The sequence below is a fragment of the Muntiacus reevesi genome, chromosome 8 (assembly GCF_963930625.1).
Source record: "Muntiacus reevesi chromosome 8, mMunRee1.1, whole genome shotgun sequence".
NCBI lineage: Eukaryota > Metazoa > Chordata > Mammalia > Artiodactyla > Cervidae > Muntiacus > Muntiacus reevesi.
In genome coordinates this window covers 15,555,931-15,578,333 of record NC_089256.1, presented here as the reverse complement: position 1 = coordinate 15,578,333, position 22,403 = coordinate 15,555,931, and the positions used below count along the sequence as shown (strand labels likewise).

The window sequence follows — 22,403 nt, the reverse complement described above, 5'->3', positions numbered from 1 at the left end:
GGATTGGAGTTTCAGCTTCAGCCTCAGTTCTTCCAATGAATATTCAGGACTGATTTCCTTTAGGAGGGACTGGTTGGATCTCTTTGCAGTCCAAGGGACTCTCAAGAGTCTTCTCCAACACCACAGTTCAGTTTATTTGACTCATTTGAGCTTATTTTACTCATTCATTAAAGATCTTTTATTGACCAAGCACTGAAATAGCACTCAGCTAATGAGGTCAAGATTCAAAGCGAGGCACTCCATCCCACAGACACAGCCCTATGTCCCTGACTCCATTTATTTGTCTTACAAATAGAGAATTCTTGGTGTCAGAAAGCTGTTGTGAGTGTATCTGGAACAGCGTGTCCTATGAGAGGTCAAGGGGACTGAATGTGGGTCTTTGCTCCTGAAGAAACAAAGCAGATCACCCAGAGCTGATCATCAGTTCATCATGGTTTGGGTGAAAATGGGAGTACTTTTTATTTTCTATGTCAGGTCTGCTTGACTGATCCTTTGGGGGTCCATTACCAGCACCTTCTGTCTCTTCACGACCTGTGCTGGCAAGGTTGCTTCAAGGAAACAACCAGATGGGCGTGTGGGACTGGAGAGGATCTCTTTTACCTGCTGTGATGTGTTATGTCTTTGCAGAAAGGAGAAGCTGATGCCATGAGCTTGGATGGAGGCTACCTCTACATAGCAGGCAAATGTGGCCTGGTGCCTGTCCTGGCAGAGAACTACGGTAAGTGGGAGGGGCAGTGGTTCATTGCCTCTGAGACAGGTTGTTAAAGAAAACAACTTGAGACAGGAAACAAAATCACAGCTTGATTCAGCCACAGGGAGCATAAAGCTCTTGCTTACTGAGCACCTCCTACTTGCTAGGCTCTGGGCTCCCTCATCTCTAGTCCCTTTTGTTATCTTGAAAAATAAGAATCTTCTACTGTACCTTTTACTGTACTCCAACAAGGGAGTTGGAGACATTGCACTGGGAAGTTCTAGCTAAAAATGACCCCTCTGCAGAGGACAGCTAGATTCTCAGCTGGAATTCCTGGCAGGTCTTCTTGCTTCCAAAGTCCGCACTTCTCCTGTTGCCCTGGTGCAGGGATTCAGGTACAGTTAGCAGAGTTACACTATGGTCACAGGATAGATAGAGCGGGAAACTTGAAATATAAAATTTTGGGCTAAATTCCAGAGGCCAGGGAGCTAAAGTGAGCTTGCATAATCCAGACAGCCTGGACCTTTTGGGAATTGGTAATACGTAGATAGTTTTCCTGGCTCTTATAATTCTGAGCTGCATACGGGGAAGAAAATTCTCAATCTATACTTGAGTGTCTAATGACTTTGTTTTTTCCCCTGCAGACGCTGGGAGTGGAAATTGTAAGGACACACCAGAAAAAGGTGAGTTGGTATCGGTAACCTCATGAGTTTAAGATAAATTCCCATTGCTTTTGGGAAAGCATAGGCAAGCTTAAATTCAAATCAAAAGTAGATAAGAGACCAATTTTCAGAATCAAAAGAACCATGGGAGGAGAATAATTGACAAGATAATTACACTTGCCACGACACACACATGGGAATTCTCATTTAATCCTATAAGATGTGTCTTGTCGTCTTCTAATGATGCATAGAGGAACAACAGCTTAGAGAGATTACAAGTTGTCTAGACTCTGACATCCAACAAGCAAATACAGACCCTCCCACCACTGCTTTGCATTGTGTGCAGCCTGCAAAGTTATAAACAAGAGTTAGCATGAGCCCAGAAACCTTGCTGATGTGCCTGGCAGGCCTGAGGGGAGAGGCTCACAAAGGAAGGTGTCTAGAGACATGAAATTGCCCAGCCTCCCAGCCAGGGCTAAGCCTAGAAACACAGGCTAACCTGGCTCTCACCCAGGACTCTGGCTTGGGATGGATCTGGAAAGATGTGGCAAGACCAAGACAGGAAATTGTATCAAAGCTTTGGGCTCTGGGTCCCACGCTCAAGTCCCTGCAGGTCATTTCCAGCCATTAGTGTACAAGTCTGTTCTCATCACTTTTTCTAGTTACAGCATCCCAGCCTCTCCCCATCATACTAGGAAGCAAGCTCTTTAGCCAAAAATAGAACCATTCTTAGTTCATGAGCAAAAATATTTGTATCTTTTCTATTGGAAACAATTTCCTGAATTAATTGGAGAACTGAAATCATGAGTTTATATTCTATTCCAAGTTTTAAAGATCAGCATGTATTTGCTGCCAATGATAGCAGCTAACTTGATTATGACAGTTTCACTTTGCATATTTATTTTGGTGCAAACCTTTATTCTCCTTATCATAAAACATCTGACCAGAATAATAAACCTACAGTTTATTGCACATTTACTACTCTTTTCTAATAAAATTGTTAATGTTTAGAATGTTGGAGTTACATGTACCCTTCAGTATCCATTCCTCTGCTATTCCACAGTGGAGGGTGAGTTGCTGGTTTATGTCAGTAGCTTCATGCATTTGGGGAAGTGTTGTCCATCAACATCCATTGCTCCAATGATTAAGTATTCTTACTGTTTTGTTTTGTTTTTAAGTTCAGATTAATCTCCACCTCCTGGAATGACTGGTATCTCCCTTCAGCCAGTTATTAGGAAGACCCTTTCAAAGAGAGAAAGAATGTTTGGGGATAATTTTATTCCATAGGATGATGGCTAGGTTTGACTGTAGACAGACACTCTGGAGGGTCCAGAGGTGTTAATACTCCCTTTTTTGGTGTCTTTCTTGCAGGGTATCTTGCTGTAGCTGTGGTTAAATCATCAGATGCTGATCTCAACTGGAACAATCTGAAAGGCAAGAAGTCCTGCCACACTGCAGTAGACAGAACCGCTGGCTGGAATATCCCCATGGGTTTGCTCTACAACAAGATTAATAACTGTAAATTTGGTGAGTGAGCTCTGGGGGTGTGCTGTTGTCAGGGTTGGGTGGAAAGAGGTGCACTGGCAAGAGTAGTATGGTACAAGAGGCCCTTGTTCTATGATAATACAATTTGATTTAGTGAACTTCAAGGAAACAAAAGGAATGGCAGGACTGGGAGGTGGATCAGAATGGCTCTTCTCAGTTGCACATAATGGCTTGAGTGAACATATGTTTACTATTCTCTCTCATGAAAAAGACCAGAGACAGGAGTCCATGTTGGTATTGTCATTAGAAACCCAGGCTTCTCTGTCTTCCCACTTCCCCATTCTCAGCGTGAATATTCAAGGTTACCCATGGTTGCCATTACATCCATGATCCAGGCAACCTTAAGGAACAAGGAGTAAGGGCACTTGACGTACACACCACCTTGGTAAAGGAGCCAATTAGGAGGTCTAACCCAATTACTTCAGCTAACTTTTCATTGCCCCCAACTTAGGTACATAGTCACAATTATCTGTAAAATGGGCTGGAAAATGTTATCTTTTATTTAGATTTTTATTCAAAAATTAAAAATAGAATTACTGTATGATCCAACAATTTCACTTCTGGGTATTTACTAGAAAAAAACAAAAATACTATCTCAAAAAGAAAAATGCACCCACATGCTCACTACAGCATTATTTACATAATAACACATAACATGGGAAGAACCTGTGTCCATCATGTGTGAATGAACAAAGAAACTGTGGTTTATATGTATAGAGTAGAATGTCATTCAGCCATAAAAGAGAAAGAAACCTTGCCATTTGCAACAACATGGATGGACCTTGAGAATACTATGTGAAATAAGTGAAATAAAACAGGCAGAGAAAGACAAATACCATTTGCTCTCATTTATACGTGGAATCTAAACAAAACAACCTGAGCTCACAGACACAAAGAGCAGATTGGTGGTTGCCAGAGGCAGGGATTGGGGATGGTCAAATTGAGTGAAGGCAGTCAAAAGGTATGAACTTTGGTTGTAAAATAAGTCATAGGGATGTAACGTATATCCTGGTGACTATAGTTAATGCCATATTGCATATTTGAAAGTTGCTAGGAGAGTAGCTGTTAACGTTCTCATCACAAGAAAAAAATTTTTAATGTGATATACCATATTAAAAAATTGAATAATAAAAATCATATGAGCATCTCAATAGATGCAGAGAAAGCTTTTGATAAAATTCATCATCTATGAATAAATGCTAAAAGGCAAAATGGTTGTCTGAAGAGGCCTTACAAATAACTGAGAAAAGAAGAGAAGCAAAAGGCAAATGAGAAAAGGATATACCCAACTTAACGCAGAATTCCAAAGAACAGCAAGGAAAGATAAGAAAGCCTTCCTAAGTGAACAATGCAAAGAAATAGAGGAAAACAATAGAATGGGAAAGACTACGAATCTCTTCAAGAAAATTAGAGACACTAAGGGAATATTTCATGAAAAGATGGGCACAATAAAGGACAGAAATGGTATGGACCTAACAGAAGCAGAAGATATTAGGAAGAGGTGGCAAGAATACACAGAAGAACTATATAAAAAAGATCTTCATGACCCAAATAACCATGATGGTGTAATCAATCACCTAGAGCCAAACATCGTGGAGTATGAAGTCAAGTGGGCCCTAGGAAGCATCACTATGAACAAAGTCAGTGGAGGTAAAGGAATTCCGTCTGAACTATTTCAAATCCTAAAAGGTGATGCTGTTAAAGTGCTGCACTCAATACGCCAGCAAATTTGGAAAGCTCAGCAGTGGCCACAGGACAGGAAAAGGTCAGGTTTCATTCCAATCCCAAGGAAAGGCAATGCAAAGCATGTTTAAATGACTGCACAATTGCACTCATTTCACATGCTAACAAGGTAATGCTCAAAATTCTCCAAGTGAGGCTTCAATAGTACATGAATCAAGAACTTCCAGATGCTCATGATGGATTTAGAAAAGGCAGAGAAGTCAGAGATCAAATGGCCAACATCTGTTGTACCACAGAAAAAACAAGAGAATTTCAGAAAAACATGTACTTCTGTTTTATTGACTATGCTAAGGCCTTTAACTGGGTGGATCATGACAAACTGTTGAAAATTCTTAAAGAGATAGGAATACCAGACTACCTGATCTGCCTCCTGGAAAACCTGTATGCAAGTCAAGAAGCAACAGTTAGAACTGGACATAAAACGATGGACTGGTTCCAAACTGGGAAAGGAGTATGTCAAGGCTGTATATAGTCACCTTGCTTATTTAACTTATATGCAAAGTACATCATGGGAAATGCCCAGCTGGATGAAGCACAAGCTGGAATCCAGATTACCAGGAGAAATATCACTAACCTCAGATAAGCAGATGACCCCACCCTAATGCCAGAAAGTGAAGAGGAGCTAAAGAGCTTCTTGATGAAGGTGAAAGGGGAGAGTGAAAAAGCTAGTTTAAAGCTCAACATTAAAAAAATAAAGATCATGGCATCCAGTCCCATCACTTCACTGCAAATTAATGGGGAATGGAAACAGTGAAAGGCTATTTTGGGGGTGATGTAAAATCACTGCATGGAGAAGGCAATGGCACCCCATTCCAGTACTCTTGCCTGGAAAATCCCATGGATGGAGGAACCTGATAGGCTGCAGTCCATGGGGTCACTAAGAGTCAGACACGACTGAGCAACTTCACTTTCACTTTTCACTTTCACACATTGGAGAAGGAAATGGCAACCCACTCCAGTGTTCTTGCCTGGAGCATCCCAGGGATGGGGGAGCTTGGTGGGCTGCCGTCTATGGGGTCGCACAGAATTGGACACAACTGAAGTGACTTAGCAGCAGTAGCAAAATCACCGCAGATGGTGACTGCAGCCACAAAATCAAAAGATGCTTGCTCCTTGGAAGAAAAGTTATAACTAACCTAGACAGTGTATTAAAAAGCAGAGACATTACTTTGCCAATAAGGGTTCATATAGTCAAAGATATGGTTTTTCCAGTAGTCATGTATGGATATGAGAACTGAACCATAAAGAAGGTTGAACACTGAAGAATTGATGCTTTTGAGCTGTAGTGTTGGAAAACACTCTTGAGAGTCCATTGGACTGCAAGGAGAATCAAAACAGTCAATCCTAAAGGAAATCAGTCCTGAATAGTCCTTAGAAGTACTGATGCTGAAGCTGAAGCTGAATCTTTGGGCACCTGATGTGAGGAGTCAATTCATTAAAAAAGACCCTGATGCTGGGAAAGACTGAAGGCAGAAAGAAAAGGAGACGACAGAAGATGGGATGGTTGGATGGCATCACTGACTCAATGGACACGAGTTTGAGTAAGCTCCAGGAGATGATGAAGGACAGGGAAGCCTGGCGTGCTGTAGTCCATGGGGCTGCAAAAATTTGGACACAAATGAGTGACCAAACAATGAACAACAGCAATCATCTATTTAAGGTAAAGACTCTCCAGAAAGTGGGCATGAAGGGAACGTACCTCAACATAATAAAGACCATCTATGATAAAGGTACAGCTAAAATCATACTCAACAATGAAAAGCTAAAAGCATTCCCCAAGACAAGGATGTCTACTCTTACCACTTTTACTCAACATAGTTCTGAAAGTCCTAGCTAAAAGGAAAAGAAATGTAACCCTGTATGGTAATAGATATTAATTAGATCTATTGTAGTGATCATTTCACATATAGTCACAATAGTGAATCATGTTGTACACCTGAAATTAATATAATGTGCTTGGCACACTGCATTCCATGGGGTCGCAAAGAGTTGGACGCGACTGAGTGACTAACACACACACATGTCAATTATATCTCAATATAAAATTAATGGAGAAAAATATTAAAAGAAAAAACCAACTTGATCTTTGTTACAGAGAAACAAGAGGAAATGGCCATTTGGTGGATGGCTATGAGCCCTGCCACAGAGCTTTCTAGGCAATACGGTGTTAGGGATTCTCAGGTCTCTTTAAGGTCTTGGCAGTTTCAGCTCTTAGGCCCCTTTGAAGGCGTGGAAATCAGTTGGTTCTCTGTGTCCTCTGAATATCTTCAGGTGTGGCCTTAGTTCTACCTCCTAAAATCTGTGAGTAAGTTCACCATGGATATGTTTCCTTGTGGTTCTTATTAACTTTAACTTCCTGAGTACTTTCCCCCTGCCACCTCCAAATATGTGTAGCAACTTTAAACGGAGAGGCCTCTAAAGACAGAACCAGGCAAGTCCTGTATGTATTGGAGAGGAAGTTCAGATTCAGAGATGCAATCACATCTTTGCACTAACATGCTCTGTGATATCAGTTTGCCAGGAAGGTGGTTGGGGAGACTTTCAGGAGTTCTGTTCCCCACCAGCAAGGGCACCACAGCTGCTCTCCTGAGCCTCCTGGCAGTTATATAGCCATGGGAGAGCAGCTGAGCTATGAGTGAGATTTCCCCAGAATTTTCTTGAGTTGGAGTTCTAAGTTCTGTTAGAAACTCTTCTAAAAAATATCAGAGAAAAGAAACACCTGAAAACAAATGACACAACTCAGGGAGTGAGACTTGCAATTTTACACCTGCTTCAGTCACCTTTCACGTAATTTCCATCTCATCTCTGTTTAGGTGAGTAATGACACTATTGGGAGGCTGATGGAGGCCCCTCCACCTGAATTGTAATGGTCTCTCACCATTTCCAGCCTCAGTGAAGTTTTCTTTCAGAGCCTACAGCCTGGCAAGTCTTGTGCTGATGGCAGGTCACATAATAAGCATGTTCTACCTACTTATCTACCTGGGCCAGACACACCTGTGATGTGTTAGATAAAGTCCACTCATACTGACTCAGGAAGAGCTGACTTTCTCTTGTCCTTTTGCACAGATGAATTTTTCAGTGCAGGTTGTGCACCTGGATCTCCGCGAAATTCCAGTCTCTGTGCTCTGTGCATTGGCTCAGAGAAGGGTTCAGGAAAGGAGTGCCTTCCCAACAGCAATGAAAGATACTATGGCTATACAGGGGCTTTCAGGTGAGTCTTATAATCCTCATTCAAAAATAATAATAATCCCAACCCTGACAAGAGTTCCTTTTAGGAGCTCAGGTGAGGTTCTTACATTCCTAGCCCATCAGTCCTGCATGTTAGGGTGGCATGTTTACAAACGTAGGTAGAAACCTGTGTGAAGAGGCATCCAGGTCCTTCCAGGACACCATCTCCGGAACTGGCTGTCATAGACAGCAAAGACTGGTGGTATCGTGCAGGTCAGGAGTTCTCAGTGGCGGGGGGAGCAAGGGAGGGATTTACCCCTCAGGGGACATTTGGCGGTGTCTGGAGATGTTTTTGATTATAAGTAGGGTTGAGAGGATGCAATTGGCATCTAATTGGGAGAGGCTGATAAACATCCTACATGCGCAGGGCAGCACCCCTACAACAAAGAATTATCTGGCCGCTCATGTCACTAGTGCCAGGTGAGCAAACCCTACTATAATTGAATAAACACAGGAGTCAAGCATCTAGCTCACACTCTTCCAGTCACCTCTGGGGGGACCTATGACCACGGAAATATACAAAAGTAAAGTCCATCATTTCTACATCTTTGGTTACATCTCTGTTTCATGGAATTTTAATTATTTTTAAAGAGATACCTGTGCACTTTACGACCTTATTAGTTTTTAACTATCCTGTCTGACTTGGGCCTTTGCTACCCTGGTAGTTCATGAATCCATCAACTTCACAATGATGGTGGTATTCATAACTAAACTGCTCACTGCTGCTGCTGCTGCTGCTAAGTCGCTTCACTCGTGTCCGACTCTGTGCGACCCCATAGATGGCAGCCCACCAGGCTCCCCCGTCCCTGGGATTCTCCAGCCAAGAACACTGGAGTGGGTTGCCATTTCCTTCTCCAATGCATGAAAGTGAAAAGTGAAAGTGAAGTCGCTCAGTTGTGTCCAACTCTTCACCACCCCATGGACTCAGCCTACTAGGCTCCTCCATCCATGGGATTTTCCAGGCAAGAGTACTGGAATGGGGTGCCATTGCCTTCTCCGAAATTGCTCTCTAGCAAAGGAAAAACAAAGATTATCTCAATTGTCTAATTAGAACCACCTTGTGAGTTAAAATTAGAACAATTCACAGTCCACAAGTTTCCAATTTTACAAGTAGACCGTGCATAAGGAATCACCTTGGTGGAAAGCCGTTCCTCTAACATCTGTATTGATGCTTGGAAAAGGATGTAGACCTGTTGGATAAAATGTGCCAGAGTTTAGAATTTAATATATAAAACTGCAATTGTATAACTACAAAGCATATCAGAGGTTTTGTTTTCTTTTTATTACTTACATTAGTAATATATAAGATTAGTGAACAAATGAGAGTCACTGTTGCTGATATCAGATGGCCAGCCCTGGATCTCTAAGGTGGCATAATACTCAGGCATAAAAAGGAATGAATTGGGTCATCTGTAGTGATGTGGATGAACATAGAGTCTGTTATACAGAGTGAAGTAAGTCAGAATGAGAAAAACATGTTATTTTTTAACAATATTGTAAAAATTGTATATTGTATATTAACACATATATATGGAATCCAGAAAAATGGTACTGATGAACTTATTTGCAGGATAAGAATAGAGATGCAGACATAGACAACAGACTTGTGGACACAGGGGGGTGAGGAGAGGGTGAGACGAACTGGGATAATATTATTGGTATATATATATATATACTGCCATATATGAAAATAGATAACTAGTGGGAAGTTGCTGTACCACACAGGAGCTCCGCTTGGTGCTTGCTGATGACCTAGAGGAGTGAGATGGGGGGTGGGAAAGAGGCTCAAGAGGGAGGAGATATACACATACGTATAGCTGACTCACATCGTTGTACAGCAGAAACTAGCGCAATGTTATAAAGCAATTATCTAATTAAAAATTTAAAAAAACAATTTCAGATTATAAGAGGGCCCTTCTGAATGACAGGTGTAACTCTGACCTCTTTTCTTCTCTCTCCCTGTCTGGGACCTCACAGGTGTCTGGTGGAGAAGGGAGATGTGGCCTTTGTGAAGCACCAGACTGTCTTAGAGAATACTGACGGTATGTGCACAGCTCTTTGTCCCCATTAATCAGGGTTGCCGGTTCCCTTGTATTCAGGATGTCTTTGTGGAAATGTTAGGGGCTCTTGTCAGGGTCCAGAGCTGTGATTCTCAACCTGTTTGTTCACTGGTGAGAGACGCATCCACTTGGGTAGGCAGAATGGTGAGGACCGTGATCTTCCCAGCGGCTGTGAAATCTCTCCTAGAAGCCTTTCCACAGGTGTAGGCACTGTGCCTTCTTTCCCCTAAATACTCCTAAGAACAAGGACTTTTACATACTTACATTATAATCAGCAAGATCAGGAAATTTATACTAATGTGGTTTAATACTCATCCCATCCACAGTCCCTATTCAAAGTTAGTGAACTTATCTCCCACAGGCCCTTTATAACTATTTCTCATATTTCTAGGTCCAATATATATTTAACCATATTATAAATCCACTGGGGAAAACATACAGACAGTGGCACCCCTGTAGGAATGAGCACCAGGACTTTGGCTTCTATCACCATTCTCCAAGAGGAAGAACCAGGGCCCCTTGAAAAAACAGCTGATTCTGGGGCTGGGGCAGGAAAAGTGTAAGGTGAACCGAAGAGTATTATAGTGAACTGCTCAGAGAGATGGAATGTGTCAGAGCACAATGGAACTATTGTGAAAGCCCTCCACTGGCCAGATCTGACATTTGGAGCATTACAAGAAATAATAACAGTAGTAAGATTGAATAACCCATTGAATAAAATAAGAACACATCAGTCCATCCTGATTAAACAAATGAGTATGAGGGAAACATCTTCTTTATTGTAGAATGCTAATTACAGATGTAGAAAAACTCATGAAGGTAAACAACTATCATTTGGCAACCAATATAGCAATTATCGATCCAAGCAAGGACCATCAATCATGGGTACTAAAACTAGTGGGTGGATATTAGATGGCCATGACAATAAAAACAAGACAGCTGTTTTTAAATGTGGTAAGAATGAGCATTCCAGCTGCCCATGCTCTATCACTAACAGCTGACACCACCCCCTAGAGTCCAGGCAGTATTACTTCCCTCCCTCCCTCATAACCCTGTGTGTGTGTGTGTGTGTGTGTGTGTGTGTGTGTAGTCGCTCAGTTGTGTCCAGCTTTTTGCGACCCTTTGGACTGTAGCCCGTCAGGCTCCTCTGTCCATGGGATTCTCTGGGAAAGAATTCTGGAGTGGGTTGCCATGCCCTCCTCTGGGGAATCTTCTTGACCCAGGAATTGAACCTGTGTCTCTTATAACTCCTGCATTGGCAGGTTGATTTTTTATCACTAGCCCACCTGGGAAGTCCTCCCCCGTTTACCCAACCTCAAATTTTTCCTCTAGTGCAGGACCAACTCCTCTAAGAAGCCTTCCCCAATGGTACCCCTCCATCCTACAACAGAATCCTCTGCCCACATTGCTATTATTATTGAATCCATCACATTCTGTAATAAAATATGGTCACAGGGAGCTCTTCTTTTTTCTTACATCTCAACACCAATCACAGGATAAGGTACACAGAAGTTACTTACTTGAAGGAATATTGGTTTGGCTAATTTTTCTTTCACCCCTCCTGTAAGTGTTGCTTTTCCCTTTAAGGGCTGTCCTTTTCCTGCTACCTGAGTGTTACCCTAGGCTGGTTCTTTGTCACTCCTTGATTTCTCTTTGTATCCTTCCAATAGGGCTCCCCTCTCTAGACCTCAATTCTCTTTGCAAAGACTCCCAAAGCCTTAAACTTCTGAGGGGAATTTATATAGGAGGCCTACCTCCCTATACATTCCCCACCTAAACACCATCCTAGGATCCCTGTTTGCCCTGTGGTCATGTACAAAGTACACTGATACTGCAACCTGGACCAGAATAAATCCAAACTCCTTACACTTCTCTCTCACACAGCCTCTGTCCCTATGGAGGACTTTGCTTTGGTCCTGTCAGTCAAGCCTAGATTAATCCATGTTGAAAGTGAATGCTGTGGAATTATACTGGGTTTCAAAGTCTTATTCCTTAAAACTATGTAGTGTTTTATAAATTAGCTACAGTAAACAAGCATCTTTTACTGGAAAGAAAATGTTTTATCTTGCCCTTTCTAGATGCCCACTGCCCCTAACCCAGACCAAATCACCTCCCTTCTCATTTTTCCTAATTGTCCTATTTGGAGCTCACACATTAACATTGATTTCCATTAAGTTCTCATAGACCAACCTTTATTTTTACTTAAGTGTCACACTAGGGTTTCCCACAGTTGCTCAGCAGTGAAGAATCCACCTGCAATGCAGCACACCTGAGTTTGATCCCTGGGTCAGGAAGGTCCCCTGGAGAAGGAAGTGGCAACCCATGCCAGTATTCTTACCTGGGAAATCCCACAGAGAGAGGAGCCTGGGGGGCTACAGTCCATGGGGTCACAAAGAATTGGGTGTGACTTAGCAACTAGACAGCAATAACAACAAAGCGCTGTACTCCATCCCACATTCATCTTGAGGGCGTTTTTAGCCTGACTGCCCAAGGCTCTGTTCCAGTGGGGCTGTTCTCCACCCACTAGAAACACCAGGCATGTAGCCGTCCCTGAGTCTTGCCAGAGCATTCCATTCCGCCTCAGAGAAGCGGTCCTTTCTCCTCTCAGTCCTACACATGATACAGGGCACTGCTGAATCCTTGGCCTCTCCAACTAGGCTTCCGGAGTCAGCATACTCTCACTGTGCTGGTTCCCTTGCTCACAGCATTTAGAGAGTGTTACACAGAATATAGAATGATACTATCTGTGCCCTGCACTTTTGCTTTTGGTATGTGTACTATTTCCCACTTTTAATAAGATTGTGTCTTACAGAGGACTGGGAACATAGTATTGAATAAATGCTTAAATTACTAAGTAAAACAGAATGGGTTTGGAGAGGAGGATGGACTTCATTTGGAAGGTACTGAATTGGAGGGACCAGTAAGAAAAGAAAGGCAAAAAGTTAAAAGGTGAACAAGATATGTGCAGATACTGGTGGGAGGAGAGGCAGGCAATTTGGAGTTTCCTATTAAAACCTAAAGTGTACATTTGGAGACTGTAGGACAAGGGGTATTTTCACTTTGTATGTAAGTTTAAACTTTTAAAATAGTGAATTCATATAGTGGTTGTTCGATTAAATGAGAAAATTAGATTAAGAAAAAGACTGCAATCCTGTATTTTAGGAGAGAAGCAAAAACCAGGAAAGCTTATTTGAGAATTGCCTCAGGAGGAAGGAGCTTAAACCATGGGAATGGGTGAGATGTTCTTTTTTCAGAGAGAATACAGAAAAGATGAAGCAAGGGGCGGAGAACAGGATATGGGCCTTCATGCACAGAGGTGTTTGTGCATTTTACAGAGAACTAGTGTGAATGAGCCAGATTTCAAGCACTGGGCTACCTTCCAAAAGAGCCTCTGGGGAAGATTCTTTTGCTTGCTAGGGCCAGATGGTATGGGGCGTCCCAGGTGGCTCAGCCGTAAAGTATCCGCCTGCCATTGCAGAAGACCCAAGAGTTGCAAGTTTGATCCCTGGGTCAGGAAGATTCCCCTGGAGGAGGAAATGGCAACCCGCACCAGTATTCTTGCCTGGAGAATCATGGACAGAGGAGCCTGGTGGTCTACGGTCCATGGGGGTCCATGGGGTTGTCCAGTTGGACACGACTGTGCGACTATACACACACACACAGCCAGATGGTATAGCACAGAGATTGTCAATCTGCTTAGAGGGTCATGTGCTTCCTACAGTGGAGTCTAAATGGAATTTGGAGCTTAGCAGAAATGAAGATCCTTTTGAGCATCACCCACAGAATGTGGTTCACTCTCCCTTGTCTGGCTGGGAAGACCGAAAGGAGTGGCCCCAGGGAATTCCTGATAACTCTCTTCCTCTCCATATCAGTGAAACCCCTGCTGGCCACTGGGTCCAGACCCCCCACATGCCAGTGGAGGGTGGTCACTTCTCCTAGTGAGGGTGTTTTGATCAAAGCTTTGGATAATGCACCTTTTCTGAACCTAGGAAAGAATGAGGAACCATGGGCAAAAAATCTGCAGAAGGATAATTTTAATCTACTATGCAAGGATGGCAGCAGGAAATCTGTGGACGAGGCTGAGAGCTGCCATCTGGCCCGAGCCCCGAATCATGCTGTGGTCTCACGGAAAGATAAGGCATCTTGTGTGGAGAGAATATTAAACGAACAGCAGGTACGGACCAGCCAGGGACTCCAAACTGTTTTTCTTGTGTGGATATGGATTACTGGGGGATTTCGCAGGCGAGGAGAAGCCCACACACACTCCTGCATTCTTTCCCTGGAAGTTAGAACTGGGAAGGTATGGATGGTGGACTGGATCTCCCAGACCTGGCTCTATGCATATCTTCTGCGTGCTGGAAATCAGACCTCAACTGACGCACATGTTCCAGGGTCCAAGCATCTGCTTTCTAGTTCGACCCTGACCTTGCTCTGTGGTACCCTCAAAGGTACTTCTGCCTTTTTTAAAAATGCAGGCAACTAATCTTGTTTCCCAACCTTTCTGGATACAAGTCATGAAATGTGGACTGTGTTTCTTTTGCTTAGACAGAGTGAGAACCATCCCAAAAGGCAGAAAAACCCAGGAACCTTATCCTCAGGGAGCTTGTCCTCTGGTGAAAACAACCAACCCAGGGCTGGCCCTGTGGGGAGAGGGGCTGTCTGAATATTTTAATCCTAAAGACCCTTCCACCCCTAAAGACCAACCTCCCTTCAGTGACAGCTTCCTGCCTGTTGATCCATCATTAGTTTTCTCCTTTTAAAAATGAAGATAGCACACCTTTGTGAGTCCTCTTAGGGTAAATGACACTAATAATTAACATTTGAGTAACATTTCCTAAGTGCTAGATGGAATGCTACGCTTTCTGTAATCATTATTTCATTTATAATCTTAGAAGATGTGGACGAGTCCAGCCTCTTATCAATTTAGGATCAAAGATGCAGCTAACAGCTCCCTGAACCACCCCTCATTGGGTGGCTCTTATTTAATACCTTCTTGATAATAATACGTAAAAGGGACATGTTTCTGCCCTCTCATTTCCTGGAAGCCATCCCCAAGGCCATGGCCAATGAAGTGGGGAAGAGAGATCAAAGAAGTCAGCCGTGGTGGGTGGGAGGGAGGGAGGGACTTCCCCAAGGAGATGGGACTAGGTTGGACCCTACAAAGGATTTTGGGGCCTCATGGAAGCCTAGATTTGGGGCCCATATTTGTGTGAATGCCAAGGGATGGATGTGGAAAGATCCTGAGGCATCCTCTGCAGCTTCCCTTTCTTCCCAGGGCTGGTTCCCAGCTTCCAGTTTCCTCCATCCCTTCCATGTGTTCCAGTGACTCTTTCCCACAGGTCCTCATGTACTTTCTGTCCATTTGACAGGAAGGATTTGGAAAATCTGTAACCGACTGCACGAACAATTTTTGTTTATTCCAATCAAGTTCCAAGGACCTTCTGTTCAGGGATGACACTAAATGTTTGGCTTCAATTGCGAAAAAAACATATGACTCCTACTTAGGGGATGACTACGTCAGAGCTATGGCTAACCTGAGACAATGCTCAACCTCAAGTGAGTAGGAGGAACAGCATGGGGAAACTGCAAAGTAAATATGGTTGGGGTTCTGGGTGCTGGATTCAAAAGCAGGGGCAGACTGTAGTCACCAGGAGATGATCAGTTGACTAGATGAAATGACGAGGGAACAATGCAACCTAGCATGAATGAAAGGCTACTTGTATGGGCAGATGGTAAGGAGACATGGGCTGATGGCACTCGATATGCAGAATTCCATGCTATTACTTAGAAAAGGAAGAGAGTTATGTGCCCATGCCCACTGCTCTGCTCTGAACACCTTTTTATAATACTGTGCTGCCTTGTTCAAAATGGTAGCCTCTGGCTACATGTGGATATTTAAATTTATATTCACATTAAACAAAATTTTAAATCAGTCACACCAGCCATGATTCAAGTGCTCAGGAGATACCTACGTCTCCACATACATGAACAAAGAGAACATTTCCAGCATTGCAGAGAGTTCTTTTACATGGTGCTGCTCTTGAGAGCTTGAACGGTGATAAGTACCAGTAACTCTAAAGTTGCTATACACACCACAGGCGCACCTCGGAGATATTGCAGGTTCAGTGTCAGACCATTGCAATAAAAGAATATTGCAACAAAGCAAGTCATATGAAGTTTTTGGTTTCCCAGTGCATATAAAAGTTACATTTATACTACACTATAAAGTGTGCAATAGCATTGTCTAAAAAATGTCTAACCATTTACATATCTTAATTAAAGATACTTTATTGCTAAAAAACACTAACTATCATTTGAGCCTCCATAATCTCTTTGCTGGTGGAGGGTCATAATCTCTTTGCTGGTGGAGGGTTATAATCTCTTTGCTGGTGGAGGGTCTTACCTCAATATTGATGACTGCTGACAGATCAACTGTGGCAGTTCCTTAAAATAAGACAACAATTAAGTTTGCCCATCAATTGACTCTCTTTATTTTTAATCCTTGTTGACTGGGCTTTACCTTTATTTTCACAAATGACAAAAACTTTTGATTCTTTAGAGAATCAGAGATACATTAAAAAATTCTGCAGTTTAATTTAGATATTATAAATACCACTGGGAAAAAAATTAAAGGATACTATTATTGAAATATATTTATTATTTATTTATTTTTTATCCTAAACACCACAACATATTTACTTATTTATTTTGCTAGCCGCATATCTATTTTTTAAATTAAAATTCTAGCCTTCTCTTCATACTAAATCAAACAAATAGAATCAAAATGTCATAAATTTTTTAGATAGGTAAAAAGTTCATAATCACAATAGTAAAAGATGTTTACTAGTTTTCACAATGAATAGCCAGACCCCCCCCAAAATAAAAAGATAATTACAATTGCAAGCCATAATGGGAACATGATTAACCTAACAATATATAATAATTACACACAATTTGATGGGTCAAGCAGAGTCATGTGGTAAATGGAAGTGCATATATGCACAAGTTTTCATCTGCCCAGCCAGTCTATGTCTTTGGGTTGGTTTAATCCATTTATAATTAAGGTAATTTTCAATATGTATGATTCTATTAACATTTTCCTAATAGTTTGGGGTTATTTTGTGTAGGTCTTTTCCTTCTCTTATGTTTCCTGCCTAGAGAAGTTCCTTTAGCATTCATTGTAAAGCTGGTTTGGTGGTGGTGCTGAATTCTCTTAACTTTTGCTTGTTTGGAAAGCTTTTGATCTCTCCATCAGATCAGAAGGAGAGTCTTACTGGGTAGAGTATCTTACTGGTAGGTTCTTCCCTTTCATCACTTTAAATATATCATGCCATTCCCTTCTGGCTTGTAGAGTTTCTGTTGAGAAATCAGCTGATAGCTTGATGGGAGTTCCCTTGCATGTTATTTATCATTTTTCCCTTGTCGCTTTTAATATTTTATCTCTATCTTTAATTTTTGTCGGTTGGATTGCTATGTGTCTCAGTGTGTTCCTCCTTGGGTTTGTCCTGCCTGGGACTTTCTGTGCTTCCTGGTCTTGGTTGACTATTTCCTTTTCCACGTTTGGGAAGTTTCCAGGTATTATCTCTTCAAATATTTTCTCAGGTCCTTTCTCTCTTCTTCTGGGACCCCTATAATGCAAATGTTGGTGCATTTAATGTTGTCCCAGAAGTCTCTTCAGCTGTCTTCTTCTTCTTTTTTTTCATTCTTTTTTCTGTATTCTGTTCTGTGGCAGTGATGCCCACCATTCTGTCTTCCAGGTCATTTATTCATTCTTCTGCCTCAGTTATTCTGCTTTTGATTCCTTCTAGTGTATTACTCATCTCAGTTTGTTCTCTAGTTCTTCTAGGTCTTTGGTAAACATTTCTTGCATCTTCTCCATTGTTTTCCCAGGATCCTGGATCATCTTCACTATCATTATTCTGAATTCTTTTTCTGGAAGGTGGTCTATCTCCACTTCATTTAGTTGTTTTTCTGGGGTTTTATCTTGTCCCTTCATCTGGGACATAACTTTCTGCTTTTTCACGCTGATTTACTTTCTGTAATGTGGTTTTTGTTCTAGCTGCTGTGGGTTTGCTTCTTCTGTCTGCCCTCTGATGGAGAAGGCTAAGAGGCTTGTGTAAGCTCCCTGATGGGAGGGGCTGGAAGTGGGAAAAACTGGGTCCTGCAGTGTTGGGCAGGGCTTTGCTCAGTAAAGCTTTAATCCAATTATCTGCTGATGGGTGGGGTTGCACTCCCTCCCTGATTTTGTGGCCTGAGGTGACTCAGCCTTGGGGTCTATGGGCTCTATGGTAGAGTTAATGGTGACCTCCAAGAGGGCTTATTCCAAAGGGGACTTTCCAGGGCTGCTGCCAGTGCCTCTGTTCCTGTTATGAGCCCCTGCCCTCCCACACCTCCACAGGAGACCCTCCAACACTAGCAGGTAATTTTGGTTCAATCTTTTATGGGGTCATTCTCCTTTCCTCTGGGTCTTGGTGTGTGCAAGATTTTGTTTTTGACCTCTAAGACTGGAGTCTCTGTTTCCCTCAGTCCTGTGGAAATTCTATAATCAAATCCTGCTGGCCTTCAAGATCAGATTTCCTGGGGAGTCCCAGTGCCTTTATCAGATCCCCAAAGCAGGGAAACCTACCATGGGTTTAGAACCTTCACAACAGTGGGAGAACTTCTTTGGTATTATTGTTCTCCAGTTTGTGCATCACCCACCTGGAGGGTATGGGACTTGATTTTATCATGATTGTGCACCGCCTGCCCCCACCACCCCCATCTTGCTGTGGCTTCTTCTGTGTCTTTGGACATAGGGTATCTTTTTTTGGTGGGTTCCAGCATTCTCCCGTTGATGGTTGGTCAACAGCTAGTTTCGATCTTGGTATTCTCACAGGAGGAGACGAGTGCACGTCCTTCTAGTCTACCATCTTCAACTGGAAGCCTGGAATTGATGGATCAACTCTTCTTTCATGACTGATTCCTCTGTAGCATCCAATGCTATTTGATAGCATTTTACCCACAGTAGAACTTTCTTTCAAATAGTAGTCAGTCCTCTCAAGTCCTGCCATTGCTTTATCAGCTAAGTTTATATAATATTCTAAATCCTTTGTTGTCATTTCAACAATCTTCACAGCATCTTCACTAGGAGTAGATTTCATCCCAAGAAACCACTCTCTTTGCTCATGCATAAGAATCAGCTCCTCATCTGTTAAAGTTTTATCATGAGATTTGCAGCAATTCAGTCATATCTTCAGGTTTCACTTCTAGTTCTAGTTCTTTTAATATTTCTATCACATCTGCAGTTTCTTCCTCCACTGAAATCTTGAACCCCTTATAGTCACTTATGAGTTGGAACAAATTTCTTTCAAATTCTAGTTCATGCTGATATTTGACCGTATTCCATGAATCACAAGTGTTCTTAATGGCATCTAGAATGAGGAATATTTTCCAGAAGGTTTTCGGTTGACTTTACCCAGATCCAGCAGAAGACTCACTGTCTATGGCAGTTATGAAATGTATTTCTTTAATAATAAAACTTGAGAGTTGGAATGACTCCTTGACCCATTGGCTGTAGAACAGATGTTGTGTTAGCAAGCATGAAAGCAATTTTAATCTTGTACATCACCATCCAAGCTCTTGGGTGACCAGGTACGCTCTCAATGAGCAGTCATATTTTAAAAGGAATGTTTTTTTTTCTGAGCAGTAGGTTTCAATAGCAGGCTTAAAATATTCAGTAAACCCTCTCATAAACAGATGTGCTTTCATCCAGGCTTTGCTGTTCCATTTACAGAGCACATGCAGAGCAGACTGAGAATGATTCTTAAGGGCCCTAAGTTTTTTAAGAATGGTAAATGAGCACTAGCTTCAGCTTCAAGTCACCAGTTGCATTAGCCCCGAATAGGAGAGTCAGTCTGTCATTTGATCATGAAGACAGGCACTGACTTCCCCCCTCCAGCTATGAAAGTCCTAGATGGCATCTTCTTCCAACTGAAAGCTGTTTCATCTACACTGAAAATCTCGTTCAGTGTAGCCACCTTTATGAACTATCTCGGGTAGGTCTTCTGTGTAACTTACTATAGCTTCTATACCAGCACTTGCTGCTCCACCTTGCACTTTTATTTTTTAGAAATCTTATTTATTTATTTTATTAATGGCTTCACTGGGTCCTCGTTGCTGTGTGTGGACTTTCTTTAGTTGTGGTGAGCAGGGGTTACTCTGCTATGGTGCTCTGACTTCTCATTGCGGTGGCTTCTTTTGTTGCAGAGCAAGGGCTCTAGGTGCACAGGCTTCAGTAGTTGCAGTGCACAGGTCTAGTTGCCCAACAGCATGTGGGATCTTCCTGGATCAGGGATTGAACCTGTGTCTCCTGCATTGGCAGGCAGATTCTTTACCACTGAGCCACCAGGGAAGCCTCCTCCTTGACTTTAGAGACAACTTCTTTCCTCCTCATGAATCAACATGTACTCACTTGAAGCATTTCTCCTGAAGCTTCCTCGCCTCTCTCAGCCTTCACAGAACTGAAGAGAGTTAGAGTCTTGCTGCAGCTGAGGCTCTGGCTTAAGGGAATGTTATGACTGGTTTGATCTTTCATCTAGGCCACTAAAACTTTCTCTGTAACAGGAATAAGGCTGTTGCTTATCATTTCTGTGTTCACTGAAGTAGCACTTTTAATTTCCTTCAACAACTTTCCCTTTTCATTCACAGTGTGGCTAACTCTTTGGCCCATCTTTGCTTTTGACATGCCTTCCTCACTAAGCTTAATCACATTTAGCTTTTGCTTTAAAGGGAGAGATGTGCAATTCTTCCTTCCACATGAACATTTAGAGTCAATGTAGGGCTATTAATTGGCCTAATTTCAATATTGTTGGGCTAGTGGAACAGCAGGAACACACATAACATTTATCAATTAAGTTTGCTACAGTAACGGGCATGGTTTGTGGTGCCCCAAAACAATTGACAATAGTAACATCACAGTTCACTGATCACAGATCACCATGACGGAGATAATAATAATAATGAAAAAGTCCGAAATATTTCAAGAATTACTAAAATGTGATGCAGATACATGAAGTGAGCAAACACTATTGAAAAAATAGCACCAGCAGACTTGCTTGACACAGGGTTACCACAAACCTTCAGTTTGGAAAAAACACAGTATCTCCAAAGTGCAATAAAGCGCAGCACAGTAAAAGAAGATATGCTTGTACTTATCTGGAATAGCAGTTTGTGCCATAGCTATGCTGGACATCATTTAATGACTTGGAAGATTTGGGAGAATACCATGTAGCTCAAGGGAGGTTATTCTTCAACTGCAGAGTACAGGTCCATGAGCTACAGTCCTTAAGATAGTGATTCCCAGGCCCTGGGATACTGATTCAGCAAGTCTGTGCCAGGTTCGGGATTTCTGTGTTTTAACCGCTGCCCACATAATTCTGGTTTAAGGATCCTTGGCTACTGTTCTGTTGAGGGGGCGGAGACTGGATCTGCTGGGCTCTGTTCTATCCCCAGCCCCCAGCAGGGGAACTGGCACAGGCCTGGTGCTTAGTGCATCTCTTTATGTTAGCTCCTTGCCTGGATCTGAGAGGATAGTTCTCCTAGGCTCGTTCCAGCCACATGGACTCAGATGTGGGAGCCCCGCCCATAGGACATAAGGCAGGAGATGATGCAGGGCAGGGAAATCCCGTTACTGTCTTTGGTGTGGGGCCCTGCCCAGTGCAGACACAGGAGCTGTGCAGGCAGGAGGAGGAGGCATTGGGAGGAGGGTCAGTTTCACCCATCAGAGGAGCAGGGCAACTAGTCTGAGTACTTTTATATTGGGCTTAACTGTTGATTCACTTAACAGGAACTAAACGTGGGTAGATTTTTAACTGTCCAACCCCTCTGCTCTGCCCCTACAGAACTCCTGGAAGCATGTACTTTCCACAAACCTTAAAATCCAAGAGTGGAGCCAACACCTGATGGAGATGGGAGCTCATGGGACCCATAAGCTTCCTCCGGTTTTGCTGGTCTGAGTGATTTGGTTGCCCTCACAATTTGGTGGTGGCACCTCTGCAGGACAAAATAAAAATAAACATTATAATTGGTTTTATCTTTTAAAAAAAACTTCATTTTTCCCCCTTAATGCTTGGTCTGCAACTAGCCCTTCCTTCAGAGCTCAAGATTCATTTGGTCTTTCCCACAGCCACAGTTCCTGGGTACAGTCCAAGTAGGAATTCTTTCTAAAAGGGGTCTGCATGGTCATTTTAATAACATCAAGCGTACAAGGCTTGATTGAATCAAGTGTGTGTGTGTGTGTGTGTGTGTGTGTGTGTGTGTGTGTGTGTTGTTGGGGAAAGGGCAGGAAGGAGGATACAGAGTAAATATTGACATAGAGTGCTCAAGGCAGCACAGAAAAATAATATAGATGATTTACATAGTTTAAAATATTTTTAATACATTTCATCAGGTATACTTGAGGTCCCAAGTCTTAGTGCTTGCAAAAGTGAATCACTG

The 22,403-nt window shown here is 42.4% G+C and overlaps 1 protein-coding gene across 1 annotated transcript in view; it reads left to right on the top strand.

The window, feature by feature from the left end:
- The window catches only part of TF (transferrin), a 38,962-nt gene extending 16,945 nt beyond the window's left edge, over nucleotides 1-22,017 (top strand). Inside the window, exons 10-17 of the mRNA XM_065943392.1 lie at nucleotides 628-718; nucleotides 1,336-1,374; nucleotides 2,725-2,880; nucleotides 7,708-7,852; nucleotides 9,847-9,911; nucleotides 13,919-14,103; nucleotides 15,299-15,485; nucleotides 21,809-22,017. Of these exons, the coding sequence (XP_065799464.1) occupies nucleotides 628-718; nucleotides 1,336-1,374; nucleotides 2,725-2,880; nucleotides 7,708-7,852; nucleotides 9,847-9,911; nucleotides 13,919-14,103; nucleotides 15,299-15,485; nucleotides 21,809-21,843 (903 nt within the window). The 3' untranslated portion in view covers nucleotides 21,844-22,017. The remainder of the gene's footprint in view (nucleotides 1-627; nucleotides 719-1,335; nucleotides 1,375-2,724; nucleotides 2,881-7,707; nucleotides 7,853-9,846; nucleotides 9,912-13,918; nucleotides 14,104-15,298; nucleotides 15,486-21,808) is intronic.
- The last annotated feature ends 386 nt before the right edge of the window (nucleotides 22,018-22,403 follow it).